The 14780-nt window shown below is 40.1% G+C and overlaps 1 protein-coding gene across 1 annotated transcript in view; it reads right to left on the reverse strand.

The window, feature by feature from the left end:
• Positions 1 to 1574: 1574 nt before the first annotated feature.
• vstm2a (V-set and transmembrane domain containing 2A) overlaps positions 1575 to 14780 on the reverse strand; it is a gene marked incomplete at both ends in the record, with an annotated part of 33699 nt that continues 20493 nt past the window's right edge. The window contains 3 exons of the mRNA XM_080543881.1: positions 1575 to 1651; positions 7845 to 8178; positions 10218 to 10268. Of these exons, the coding sequence (XP_080400007.1) occupies positions 1575 to 1651; positions 7845 to 8178; positions 10218 to 10268 (462 nt within the window). The remainder of the gene's footprint in view (positions 1652 to 7844; positions 8179 to 10217; positions 10269 to 14780) is intronic.

Genomic DNA, 14780 nt, shown 5'->3' on the forward strand with positions numbered 1-14780 from the left:
AGGAACAATATGATTTGGCCAGTGTCTGTTGAATCAAGAGGTCAGATTGTCAAAGCGTTGAGTAAATTAACGTTCCTCATTGTTAAGAGCAGGAGCAAGGACCTATTTTTTATAGACTTTGAGACTATTCCCTAATCCTTATCTAGTTAGTTACCAATAAAGAAATCATACTCTATGTATTATTGGGCATTATTTGTGCCATTTAATGCTAATGCTTTATATGTTGCTAATGTGAGATACTTCACAAAGATAATTGCGAGACACCTCACAAAAAAAGAGAACAAAAGAGAACGCCCTGGAGCGTTACGTAGAGTACCTACATTTTCAGGCATCGTTTTTAAATAATAGATCACACTTACACATGAGAGTAGCAACTGAAGCATACCATTTCTAAATGACACTGTGTACAACATTAGTGCAGCCCAATTTAAACTAATGGTCTGCTGGCATGGTCACATATCAACATTTACTGTATATTTGTATGAGTCATAACATGAAGCTATTTGATTCCCCTTGAGCAAATGAGGTAATTATAATGGATGACATTTTCATAGCAAAGAAAACACTTTAAAGGGGCAATCTGGGATTGTTAAATGTTTTACTTTTGAATTAATGATAAATAGCCATTGATTCTTGAATAATTCTTCATGAACCTAGTTCAACTGTCTTACCCCATCAGAATCCAAAATATAATCTTGTTTTACTCCAATGTTTGTAAACATTGTAATTTAAATAAATAAATAAAAACACTCTATAGCTTAAAAACATGGTTAATTGTTATCTGATGGATGGTCATTCCTTGCCATCCATATAGCTGACTATGAATTTGAGAGTGGTAGCATTTCTCCAGCCCCATCCCTGATTACAAAATAAATAAATGGCGGGGTGAATGCTTTGTTGTTTTTTGAACCCCAGATTACCCCTTTAAAAAGTAAAGTATATGAGGAATAACAATAACAAACGGAACCTCAATACAACAACTGTAATTGCAGACGACACACTTGGGGTGGGTGAAATCATACTTTGTTTGAAATCATACTTTGTTTGAAATCATACTTTGTCACAACCAATCAACCATACATACCATACTTTTCTTTTCTGCAGCTATTATGTTTTAAGAGAGCAGAATATCTTAGCACAATGCAGTTTCATGATCATCACGGTGAATGTAAGCTATACAATAGTGTTTCAAATAAAACAATTATATATACTGTACTCATATATTACACAAATATAGTTTTTTTTTCTTCTTTTATTACTTTGAGCAAAGACACATTAGATGAACTGCAGGAAACCGAAAACAAGTCTTTGTGAAAGATATCCAAGGAGACACTGTCAGTTTCCTGTGTGACTGGATAGTTGGGGCCGTTGAATAGGCACAACAGTTAATACCCTCGCCATAGCTCCTCTGTAAAAGTGGCTCTTGTGTACAGTAGATAATAAGAATGCATTGGGTGCAGAGAAGTGGTTGATGAGGGCCAACTGTGCAGTCCGCTTCATGGAAATAACAGGCAATTTTCTCTTTGCTTTGAGAAGAGAGGGAGATAGTGTGGGAATCAAGTCAGTGGCTGAAACTATAGCAACGCATCCCTCATGAAGCCACATGCCAGAAGGAGGACAGCAAGCCCATAGCTTGTCGCTATTCTCGTACCTGTGAAAAAAGGTATACAGTAAGACATGCTGTACACTCATCTTGTCTTTTTTTCCAGCACTGGCAAAGACAAACAGTTCATCCAAAAGCGGTAGATTATATTTTTCTTACTCACATATAGTCATACATTTTGAGTATTCACAGTGAACATGAACGTGAAAAACAAATCAAGAAAAAAGAAAAAATATAGGATGATGCTACTCTAATCTTATTATTAGATTTAAGATTTGTGTACATTGTGCACCGAGTTCACAAAATGATCTGATTTTGAAATAAATACGCAGCCTGCATTGAATATGTCCGCTAGGCTAGATCGAGGCCACAGATTCCAAATGTCAGTAAATCAATTTAAATGTTTTTTAAATAAATACCCTCTTCTCCAAACACCCACAACAATTTACGATAGAATCTTAGCCTAAGGGAGGAAGTAGAAATTGTCTTTGAACTTCCATGAAAGGATTTGCATGGACAGCTACCATTGCCTTAACTTATCAAGCTGCTGTCTATACTGCAGGCAGTTTTGACTCCATGTTGAGCAACCCACACTGTCTGACAAATGTGATACTGATAATGATCGCATTGCAGTCATGCAAGTTTGTTTGGTTAATTTGTGTCTCCAGGACATTGTCCTTGAAATTATAAGAACAAGAAGAAGAGAAAATGTATTGAGTCACTTCTTTCTGATGCAGAACATACTGTACAGTACAGAGGGAGCGGGGGATCAATCACAAAAGCGAGTGGCCATTTGTGGTACAATACCGTTTCACTTGTAGTTCTGCCCAAAAGATTCTCAAAGCAATTCCAAAGGTGGAGTAGGTATTGTTAGTATAGTTGGTATTGTTAGTATAGTTGGTATTGTTAGTATAGTTGGTATTGTTCCTGGCCAAATGAGGTCGATTCCAGGGTGACTTTGATCTTCTACAATTACTTAAAATATATAAATTCACGTCTTGGCCGCCGTCATTTCTTTATAGCCCAGATCGGACGATAGAAGCATTTCTCTTACCTCTATAAAGCACTGATGTCATGTAAGAGTCTGCCAAGGGGCAGGAATGCGCAGGGATTCTATCAGCATGAGTGAGGCACTGAGAAGGAGCATAGAAACCTTATGAACCCAGCTAGACTTTGGTGCGTTGCATCCAGAAGTGCCGCAACAATTGAACACTGATACTAAAATACATAAAAGCACATTCTTTGTGCCAGTACATGCATTATTCTTTTGTATATTCTTATTTGTCTCAATAATAGTTGATGACAATATAGGAGTCCAATAAAAATGTAATTATATACTGATATTGAAAATGATGAGTCTTATGAGAACATGAGAGTGATGGGCTATAAATTCCTATTTTGCAAAGGGCATCATTTGACAGCAATTAATTTCAAGTTAATAAATTATAACGGCGATGATTAGGCTGCACAAAATTGCAATGATTAACCATGTCAAACTAATATAATTGGGCCGAAATAATTCTAACTACATATCATTTGTATAATTATTATTCATTTAATTTAAATTGCGACACAATTCACAATTGGTCTACCACATGGATTCACCCCCGCAAGAGATTTGTGTGTAAAGTGTAAATTGAGAATGTGTGCAATTTCTTTCACTAGTTTGAACTGACCAGTTGTCTGTCAAAATGCCATCTTGTTGTGTTTATAATTGCACTAATTGTACTGTTGTAGGGGACCTTGTTCATGAAAGATGGGACAAACTAAGCTACATAGCCTGTTTGTGACAGGGGCTGGTGAAAGGTCAAAGGTTGGGAATCGTGAAGTCGCGGAAATGACAAAAAATGTATTCATTTTTTAATGTTTTATCATATTACGAAAGTTTAAGTGTTGAAGAGCACACTCATTATAACAAACAGCACTTTTAGTATCACTAAATACTTGTCAGCAAACTCAGCTTGTTTTCGATTCACTGTATCGTCTGCCGTCCTGTATTCCATCAACGTCGCTAAAGGAACATTTTCAACTAAAACTTTCGTAATATGAAAAAAAGGAAATGTGGCCCTTTTCACCTGAACATGTCACATTTGTGTCAATTTCAAATACAGTACTCAGCTTTCTTACCTAACTCCTATACTTTCCTTATTAGGCTACGTCAATAAGGTGACATTTAGTGGGCTAGATGTGTGTGTGTGTGTGTGTGTGTGTGTGTGTGTGTGTGTGTGTGTGTGTGTGTGTGTGTGTGTGTGTGTAGATGGGATTGACAATGAATTGGTTGATGATGTAACAACATGTATATATTGTGGCCATATTGAAACCGCTTGGTATATTCTGAACACCTAAGCAGATGAGCTTCTCTTAAATACTATAAAAAAGGATTTGCATAGAATCAGAATAGATTACACTATGGCAATCCTTATTTTACTACCATTGACCTAATGGGGCATAAATGATTAAACGTCAGAACAAAATAAATACGATGAATAATTACGATGTAGGTTACCCATTAAGATTACTGCAGTTTATCTATATATGCTTTGGTAGCCTTGGTTAAAGACAAGTGACAGGTATTGTGTACTATAGCAGGTATTGTTTTATCATCTGGATGATGTTCTGTATCTGTTTTGCCTATGCTTGTTGGCTGAGGGGTGAGGCGTGTTCCAGAGTGCTTTGGTCAGCAGAGGCCTACGCATTCCTGTGTGCTTCTCGTATTGGTAACCCAGAGTAACCCAGAACTCTGGTACCCTCGTAACTCTGGTAACCCAGAGGCCTGCATGTGGCTGGCCAGGGGTCGCCTTTTTCTCACGCACTCATCTTGCGTTGCTCTAGACGAGAGCGAACACTGAGCATGTTCAGTGAGTTAAAATGCTAATGTAAATGTAAAAGTGGGTGGACAGACCAAAATGGTGACGGGTGATGTCAGACTTCACGTTCCTTTTCATTTACAGTTATTTTGAGGGAAGGGGGTAAGGTATTCTGACTGGCATTGTATCAACACACAAGTGATTTCTCCCTCAAATTCTCCTTGAACACACACACACTAAAAAGGGATACAAGGTTCAAAGACATCAAAATAAATCTCATTCCCTAATGAACTTGTTCGTACCTGCCGAGATTGCAAAAGACAGGAAAAATAAGAAAAAAAAGAGCACAAGAATGTAATCCTGTGAAACAAGGCAGCATTGAGGAAATAGAAAATGAAATATTCACTAAATCATGGTGACATTTACTGGATTTCTCCGTCAGACCAAGCACAGCAATGTTCTAAGAGGAGAATTGTCTGGGGACACTTTCGGCCAAGCTCAATATATGGAGGGGGGGGGGGGGAGACGGAGGCCTGTGACCCTCTGTTCCTCCCTGCCAGATCTCATTTGGCCCTGGGTGATCTAGAGAACAGGAGCACCTCAGAGGAGCAGCAATCATGCTGGGCCAAAACATCCTCCGCATAAAGAATAATTAATCAGTCCCCATCCTCCCCGGGTGGGCTGTGGGCCGTGGGCTGCACTACCAAGAGAAAGCTAGGCTCTACTCTCAAAGCTTTCTGTCAATCCCTCAATCAATACATGTCATTTAAAAATGGATTCCCCTCTCTCTTTTATAAGTGGTAATATCAATTAATTAATTAATAATAACAATTCATATTTCGTATATGAATGAGGAAATGATCAGCGCCTTGAAATAACATAAGTTGCCAGTACTGAAGTCTTAATTGGTGACATGCTCCAGGATATGATATTTATTTTCGGTTTTGCTTTTGCAGGCAGGTCACATATGAGTTTGTTGGTAAGGTATGTGAAAGTTAAGCTGTCTTATAATGAATTTCTGCAACAACAAAAAAACATTTTGATGCCATTTATTTTGTTTGCAAAAATAACAGCTCCTGTGTTTCACATCACAAGTGCCCCAATTCACCTGACATACAGACATGACTTCATTCAATTTGGTATTCTTAATGACAATATTATTATTACTACAACTTCATATACAGCCACTACTATAGTTATCAACAACGATAGGTCTTAAAGCACTTAACATAAGGTAAGGTGCACATTTTCAGTCTGATAGTCTACTGTTCGATTACATATTTTGCACTTTGGAATGCAGAATTTAAATGTGGGGCAGGGTAGACCACCTGCCTCCACCATACAATAGGGACTAGTCCTGGTCTTGTACCATATACTGTATCTGCCTGCATAATGCTACTAGCTGTGGGCTACTGATATATGCCATAACACAGTTTGATATGTCTAGCAAATTCCCTGTTGGACAGTAGGCAACTAGGCATATCAGTTGGTAGTGTAGCAAGGTGTCGTTCACCGTGTTTCACAGTTCTCAGTCAATTCACCAATCAGATGTTGATACAGGGGTTAAAGTTAAAAGAATATATGGCCTTTTGAAACATCTTTCTCCAGGGACACTGTGCATTCCAATGGAGTCACATCTGAGATTTGAGAAAACAACAGTCAAAAACAAAGTATGCAAGCTGTGATGTAACTACAGCTGTCACATGGTCTACACTACGCTGCCAGTCCCATAATAGAGACAAACTCCCATGCACATCACCTTAGGGCAATGCAGAAAAAGTCATATTTGTACCCTCAAAGGTCTAATTGTGACACATTCTAATGCTTTGGTCCTAATGTTGGTATCCGATGTAATGATTGGACTTTCGAAAAATTTGAATACATTTCCACGTTGTTGAAAATCAACGACACTTTGCTAGTCAATTAACACAGCCTGTTTTGTGAGCCTGCTAACAATGTAAAGTAGTGTTCTAGTTAACTAGGTAGCAGCAGGGATTACTCACCGAATCCATTGCATTGCAGTGTTTTGGCTTGACTAGCGAGTTTGTGTTGTGATTCTCAACAACGTTGAAACGTAGTTCCGTGTTTCAAAAGAAAAGTCTGAACATTTTGATTGGTTGCCGGACATGCGGACCAAATGATCAGACTGTGTCACAATTTCATCCACACATTTTACTATATGCCGCTTCAAACCTGCATTCTCAGTGATATAATCTGTCCTGCCTCCATGATACTGCTGGAGCTGTTCAGTGGAGATAAGACCACAGGAGAAGCCATGGAGGAGCATTTATCAGTGTCAAACACTATACCAAGACTTCACAACAACAGAGTTGTCAGCATAATTTCTCTCTCTCTCTCTCTCTCTCTCTCTCTCTCTCTCTCTCTCTCTCTCTCTCTCTCTCTCTCTCTCTCTCTCTCTCTCTCTCTCTCTCTCTCTCTCTCCCTCTCCCTCGCTCTCTCTCGCATAGTTTGGGGCATTATTTTGCTCTATTTTGTATCTCTCTGTATACCTACAGAATGTATTTGACTGGCTAGTTCTGAGGGTGAATGAAGTAAATGACCATCATATACATCATTGATGGAATCAGACAGAAACACAGATGGCTGACAGATGGTTGGACAGACACCAAAGACAGACTTTAACAATGTATAGATCAGATGATCAATGCCATTCTAGCCATTAAAAACAATAAATATATTGTGGCAACCCGCTCACCAGCGCCCCTAGGCCGTGGCCTAAGTAGTATGGACAGCGCCCCGCGCCCCTAGGCAGGGTGATCAACGGAGGATACTATCTGCTCGCACAGCTGAACCGCGTCCGGCAATCAACACAGCGACGAGCGCGGCTCATTAAGCGGACGTGGAACAGCTGTGCCAGCAGAGGAGAGAACAGGATAAAGCGACCTGACAAGCCCTCATATGGAGCAGCATTGCCAGTACAACGGCACAATGCCGGATGGGTGAGAAGAGAGGCACAGGAGTGCTCCCGGAGAACCAAGAGTGCGACGGAGCCCCACCCCCCTTCCTGAACGGACGGATCCCCGCTGCCTACCGCCAGTCCCTCCAGTAGAGAGACCCCCGTTATCCTTTTTTGACCTTTGAACTGAATGCAATATACTTTTGTGCTGATGAGTGAGACATCGCCCCTTCCCCCCTATTAAGCCACCTTTCTGATACCTGTGTTCTGTGTTCTGTTACGGCTACGCCATCTTCCTGAGTGGGCGGGGCCCCAACAGACCTTCCTGATAGGAATAAATGTGCCGATGCGCCTAAAGATGACCTGTCTCCTTGTCTCTCTAGCTCTGTGTGTACATATTCCCATGGTCAAGTGAGCGGGTTCCCACAATATCAACGTTTTGATTTCTCTCATTAACCCCATGCTTGCAATTGAAACACCAAACAACATCAGTCCCATCTCAGCAGACGTATCTTACCTGAACCTGTGTTGTGTTGGACTGTCTTGGATGATGACGTGTGGGAGGTGGATGTAGATCCCACCCTTTGGTCGGAGCTCAAGCTGTCCTGCGCTGCAGATGAGCTGGTCTTGCGGGGTTTATTGTCCGTCAGGTGCAGTGGGGAGGTCTTTTTGGGGGGCCTGACACGGGGCCGGACTGTGGCGTTCACCTTCAGGTAGGCCTGGACCTTGTACTCCAGCAGCTCCCCATAGTTGGCGTTGGTGACTCTGCACTCATACAAGCCCTCATCACTCTTCCCCACCCGGGAGATCTGCAGCTTGTGGGAGATGTCATTTCCTTGTACCTTCACGGTCTGTAACATTAAATGAAGCTTGTGAGTAAAGGGCGGGGGGCCATAATGGACTGACTTACAGTTAGGTCCGTAAATATTTGGACAGTGACACAATTTCCATAATTTTGGCTCTGTATGCCACCACAATGGATTTGAAATGAAACAATCAAGATTTAATTGAAGTGCAGACATTCAGCTTTAATTCGTTTAGGAAATGCAACCATTTTTATACAGTCCCCTATTTTCAGGAGCTCAAAAGTAATTGGACAAATTAACATAATCATAAATAAAATGTTCATTTTTAATAGAGAATCCTTTGCAGGCAATGACTGCTTGAAGTCTGGAACCCAAGGACATCACAAAATGCTGGGTTTCCTCCTTTGTGATGCTTTGCCAGGCCTTTACTGCAGCTGTCTTAAGTTGTTGTTTGTTCGTGGGTCTTTCTGCCTTTAGTTTTGTCTTCAGCAAGTGAAATGCATGCTCAATCAGATTGAGATCAGGTGATTGACTCGGCCATTGCAGAATATTCCACTTATTTGCCTTAAAAAACTTGTGGGTTGCTTACGCAGTATGTTTTGGGTCATTGTCCATCTGTATTGTGTCAAGGACCCCAATTGAAATAAGCCAGTGGCTTTCTTGGGTTTTTATCCTGTTAGTTGACCTTGTATGTAATATGTACTTTCATGTACCTACTCCTGCAAATCTTCTAATAAAGTTTTCAATCAATCAATCAAAAGCGCCATCCAATCAACTTTGCTGAATTTGTCTGAATCTGAGCAGACAGAATATCCCTAAACACTTAATTTAACAATTAATCCGTCTGCTTCTGTCTACTGTCACATCATCAATAAACACAAGTGACCCGAATGGCATTGGAACTGCCATGTAGTGAGCCGTTCCAAGCCTTCTCCATACTTTTTTCTTCCCATCATTCTGGAACAGGTTAATCTGAGTTTCATCTGTCCCAAGAATGCTCTTCCAGAACAGGGCTGGCTTTTTTAGATGTTTTTTGGCAAAGTCTAATCTGGCCTTACTATTCTTGAGGCTTATGAATGGCTTGCACCTTGTGGTGAACCCTCTGTATTTGTTCATGTGAAGTCTTCCCTTTATGGCACACTTGGATAATGATATGCCTACCTCCTGGAGACTGTTCTTCACTTGGCTGGATGTTGTGAAGGGGTTTTTCTTTACCATGTAAAGGATCCTGTGATCATCCACCACTCTTGTCTTCCATGGACGTTCAGACCTTTTTGTGGTGCCGAGCTCACCAGGGAGTTTCTCAGAATGTACCAAACAGTTAATTTGGCCACTCCTAATGTTCCCGCTATCTCTCTGATGGATTTTTTGGTTGTTTTTATAGCTTAAGGATGGCCTGTTTCACTTGCATTGAGAGCTTCGTTGACTGCATGTTGTGCGTATACAGCAACCCCTACATATGTAGGGAGCTCCATATTAAAGAGATGTAATTCCTAAACCCTTCCTTAAATTTGGATGTGAATACCCTTACCCTAAAGCTGAGAGTCTGCACTTTAAGCCCATATTAATTATGTAACTGCAAATTGAAGATATTTTGGTAAACAGCTAAAATTACCAAAATTCTGTCTGTGTCCAATGGACCTAACTGTATATAGCGCCTATTCCAAAGCACTTTACAATGGCCTCTCATTGACCCGTTCACACAGACATTCACACACCAATGGCGGCAAGCTACCATGCCACTGGTCCCACTCATTGGGAGCAATTTGGGGTTCAGTGTCTTGCCTAAGGACACCTTGACATGTGGCCAGCTGGGCATCGAACCGCTGACCTTGCGATCATTGGACAGCGGCTCTATATCCTGAGCCACAGCCCCCCCCAAGCTTGTGTGTAAAGGGGGCCATGACATGCTGTTAGTACCAGTACATTAGTTAGTCAATCTGTCGTTCTTACTAGCACAGGCAGGTCAACTTACCGTACCAAAGGTTATGGATATGACTACTGTATTAGCACACATGAGTCAATACACTGTATAAATAGTGATAGTTATGACATGCAATATGTTCTCACACACGTCAACTTACACTTATTTTAGTCCCATCGTCATAGGGATCTGGCTCTGGAATCATTTCCATCTAGGAATAAGGAGAAAAATAAGAAATTATAATATGAAAAGGGGACAGCAGAGAGAATGCCTCTCCAAGAGAATGCCATTTGGGAGAAATGTTTGCAAGGAGCAGTATTATGTTTACGCAAGTCTAGCATTAGCATCAGTCACTGATACAGAAATAGTCCAAAAGCCTCTGGCATTTCTAAAGTACGTGGCACTCCAATCTCGATTTGGGCGTAAACACAGCACCAACCATCGATGGCTTTAAATGGTTGATAGCTACGTACATCAAACAGTTTATCATAGTAATGGAGAAAAAGACTACATACCACTATCCAATTTGAAAATACTTTTAAAATAAATGTCACTCGTCACCGTGTTGTGTATTTAAACTGTGTGTCTAAGAAGATTGGATTAAACAGAGATGTCAAGACAGTAACAGGAGGATGAATATAGAATGTTTGTACTCTACAAAAAAATTACAAATGACTGCAACAAATCATGGGTCAAAAACAACACTAAGCCCATTGTCTTTTCATTGCTCATTGACAGGTGGCATCAATCTTACTTGACACACAATCTTACTTGACACTCAACATATTTCCATTGCATCTATTCACTTGACATTTAGACCAGACATTGGTATTAATTCAATAAAACTAAACATTTGAGGAAATTGCAACACTAAAAAGTCATGTGCAATAAAGGGGAATGGCACAGGAAAACGGTATTGAACACACGAACTGAAATGTGTTTGATACTTGGTGGAGAAGCCTTTGTTTGAAGACTCCGGGGGGGTCTGCTGGTGAATCTTGATCTTCAGTTCCTTCATGTTCTATTAGATTTATGTCTGGCGATTGACTCGGACAGTCCAATAACTTTATTGTCTTCCTCTTGATCCAATTGAGAGTCTCCTTTGCAGTATGTTTTGGATCGTTGTCCTGCTGGAAGATCCACCCACGTCTCAGCCTTGTCATCCTGGTGGACGGCAGCAGATTCCACCAGTACCATGTGAAGAGAAACAGCCCCATACAATGATGCTTCCACCTCGGGACATCACTGTAGGTATGGTACTTTTAGGGTCATACGCAGAGCCATTTCTCCTCCAAACATGGCACGTCATATTGTTGCCGAAAAGTTCACTCTTTATCTTTATCTACATTCTCCCAGTACTCTACAGGCTACTCCAAATGTTCTGTAGCAAACTTCAAACAAGCTTCGACATGCCTTTTTTTCAGTAATGGAGTCTCCCGGGGTGATCGCGAATGGAGACCATGGTGGTGGAGTGCATTGTCTTTGTGACAACTGTACCCGCTGCTTCCAGGTCTTTCTGGAGCTCTACTCAAGTGGTCCATGGCTCTTGAGCCAATCTTCTGACTAACTTTCTGCCCGGTCAGAAATCTTGCGAGGTTTGGTGGTTTGGTTTGCTGGTTTGGTGCTTTTTCTTACTGTGTTCAATACTTTTTTCCTGTGTCATTCCACTTTATTGCACATAGCTTTTTCATGGATTGGAATGTTACAATTTATTTAGCTGTGTAGTTTTATTGAACTATTTTCAATAAACTATTTTTTATGAACTATTTCCAATGTCTGGTGTACTTTTCATGTCAATAGCTGCAATTGCAAAACATGTTGAGCACTTATTTCCCACACTGTAGTTAGTTATTAACTAACTACATTATTGTTATTATGTTATTATTATTATTGTTATTATTGTTATATACATTATTATTATTGTTGTTAGTTATTGTTGTTTGAAGTCACTTTTAGAATCATTGATATGCACTGTTAAGTTTGTACAGCTGCGGGTGAAGCACCTGTTTCATTTCATGTGAAATGTGAGTCACTTAGCTGGGTGGCTCACAGAACAATCAATGCTAGTTTATGTGTACATATCCAAACTAAATAACGACTGCATCTTCAACCATCAAACTCCTTTTCTGGTTTCAAGGTCATGTAACGAAGTCATTCGCTGGAGAAAAATATAAAAATGATAGATGTATTGTTTCCGTTATGAGTAGTACTAAGCATTGTAACCAAGGTAACCAGCACATGTTATACCATTTGATACGATGCACATCCCTGCAGACAGTTGCGCTATGTGACAATATAATAAACTGTATGTGACAATACATTAAACTGTATGTGACAATGCATTAAACTGTATGTGACAATACATTAAACTGTATGTGACAATACATTAAACTGTATGTGACAATGCATTAAACTGTATGTGACAATACATTAAACTGTATCTGACAATACATTAAACTGTATGTGACAATACATTAAACTGTATGTGACAATGCATTAAACTGTATGTGACAATACATTAAACTGTATGTGACAATGCATTAAACTGTATCTGACAATACATTAAACGGTATGTGACAATGCATTCAACTGTATGTGACAATACATTCAACTGTATGTGACAATACATTAAATTAAATACAGTTGTATGTGACAATACATTAAATTAAATACAGTTGTATGTGACAATACATTACACTGTATGTGACAATACATTAAACTGTATGTGACAATGCATTAAACTGTATGTGACAATGCATTAAACTGTATGTTACAATGCATTAAACTGCCACTGATTATTTAAATTTCCCCCGAAAAACAATGTTCACTCTGGGGCTTTACTTAACAGCTTTTCAAACGAGAGACTCAAAAATGTGAAAAACACCACAGTGCTACAGTAGGTTCAAAGTTCAAGCATGCAAGTACTATAGATACAAACATGCCACTATTCTTGAACTGGTGGCAGTATTCTGGCACGATGGCAAACACTCAGCCAAAAACCTACATCATGGACTGGCCATTGATTTTAGAGGGTATCATTTATTTATCCTACATTGAATGCCAGATGGACCACTGCCCAGAAAAAGGCTGCTGACTACAGAACAGTGCGGAGTAGACCCACGGAGCCTCCTTCAAACCAGCCTGTGAGAGAAACACAGACAGTGAAGAGAACATATCTTACCTCCATAGAGGAAATGCATTAAGGGCAGAGAGATACAGTAGCTACTTAAGAAAATCTGAACTAGTGAGTTTTCTGTCAAATAGATGATCACCTCAGAGACACCAATGCGTGCAATGAAAAACCACGTCAAATGTGATTGATAGACAGCATTAGAGGCAATCTCTCTATCACTGTCGATGCAAGACTCTTACATCATATCCTTTTCACAGAGGGATGTGAAATTGGGATGTGAAATTCTGCAAAGGTGGCATGGGTTTGTCTGTAGTCATCTATCTCAATCAATTCCCTTACAAACTTAGAGTGATTGTGATTATATGGACTTTCTAGACAGTCCAGTCAGATAACATTGTAGTGGAGGTAGTTTGGTGAGCTACGGTAACAGGAGACCCATCCCACCCTGGGTACGAACACTTTGCTCGGCTGCCCTCGAACAGGCGGTTCAGGACCATGTTCGCAAGGACAAACAGACTGAAGCTCAGCTTCTACCCCAGGGCCATTCAGGCCCTGAACACAGCAAAGACCTAGGTTCTGGGCCCTGGACAGTCTGGACGGATTGATGGCAGCTGCTGGATTGAAATCAGGTGTAGTGCTGAGGCACAAATGTGTACATTTCAAGCCTGCAAACTGCGACACTTTAAATGAATGTGCAATAACACTATGTGCAATATGACAACCCTAGGGTACATAAGGTTGCAGAGAATAGGAAATGTTAGAATAGGTATAGCATAGCATAGAGTACAGCACAGTGTTTTATTTGTATAGTATAGTATAGTGGATAGTGTACATAGCCTTTATTTATGTAAACCAGCTCCTTTCCCTTCTTGTTTTTTAGTTTTTTTCTTTCCTAGCACCAGGGGAGCCCCCCCTCCCAAATTTTGTTGTTTGGTACCTGTACTATATCAATGACAATAAAGACCATTCATTCATTCATTCATTCATTCATTCAGGATGAATAACCTTGCGTGAGACAAAGACAAGACTTCTGTTCATTACCCAAGGTCATATCTAGGCTTTAGATAAACTGGCTAACACAATCTTGTAGCCTGTAGATGGCCATGGTTCAAAGATTGTCACATAAAAAAGGGATTCCTCTTTAAATTATTGAATGAATGAATGAATGAATGGTCTTTATTGTCATTGATATAGTACAGGTACCATACAACGGCATTTGGGAGGGGGGGCAATCTGGGATCCAAGCACCAACAAAGTAGCCCACAACTTGAGATGTATCTATGGATCCAAGGACTGACCCTCCATGAGATCAAAACTATACAAATCATACAGTATACATTGTTTATGAAGTAAAACAAGCATATATTTTGGGTTTTGATGGGGTAAGACAGTTGAACTACCTTTCGAGTCACGAGGCGTTTATAAGTTATATTCATCAAGAATCAATCGCCATACTGTATATAATTCATTTAATACTCCAAACATAGCTATACCAATATATTTTGGTAATATATGTATATACAGTATACAGGGTTGAATAATCTGACAGTGTCCTGAGAATGTCCACCAGAGAGAGACAGCAACATGTTT

This window comes from Nansenia antarctica, assembly GCF_963989245.1.
Source record: "Nansenia antarctica genome assembly, chromosome: 13".
NCBI classification, from domain to species: Eukaryota; Metazoa; Chordata; class Actinopteri; order Argentiniformes; family Microstomatidae; genus Nansenia; species Nansenia antarctica.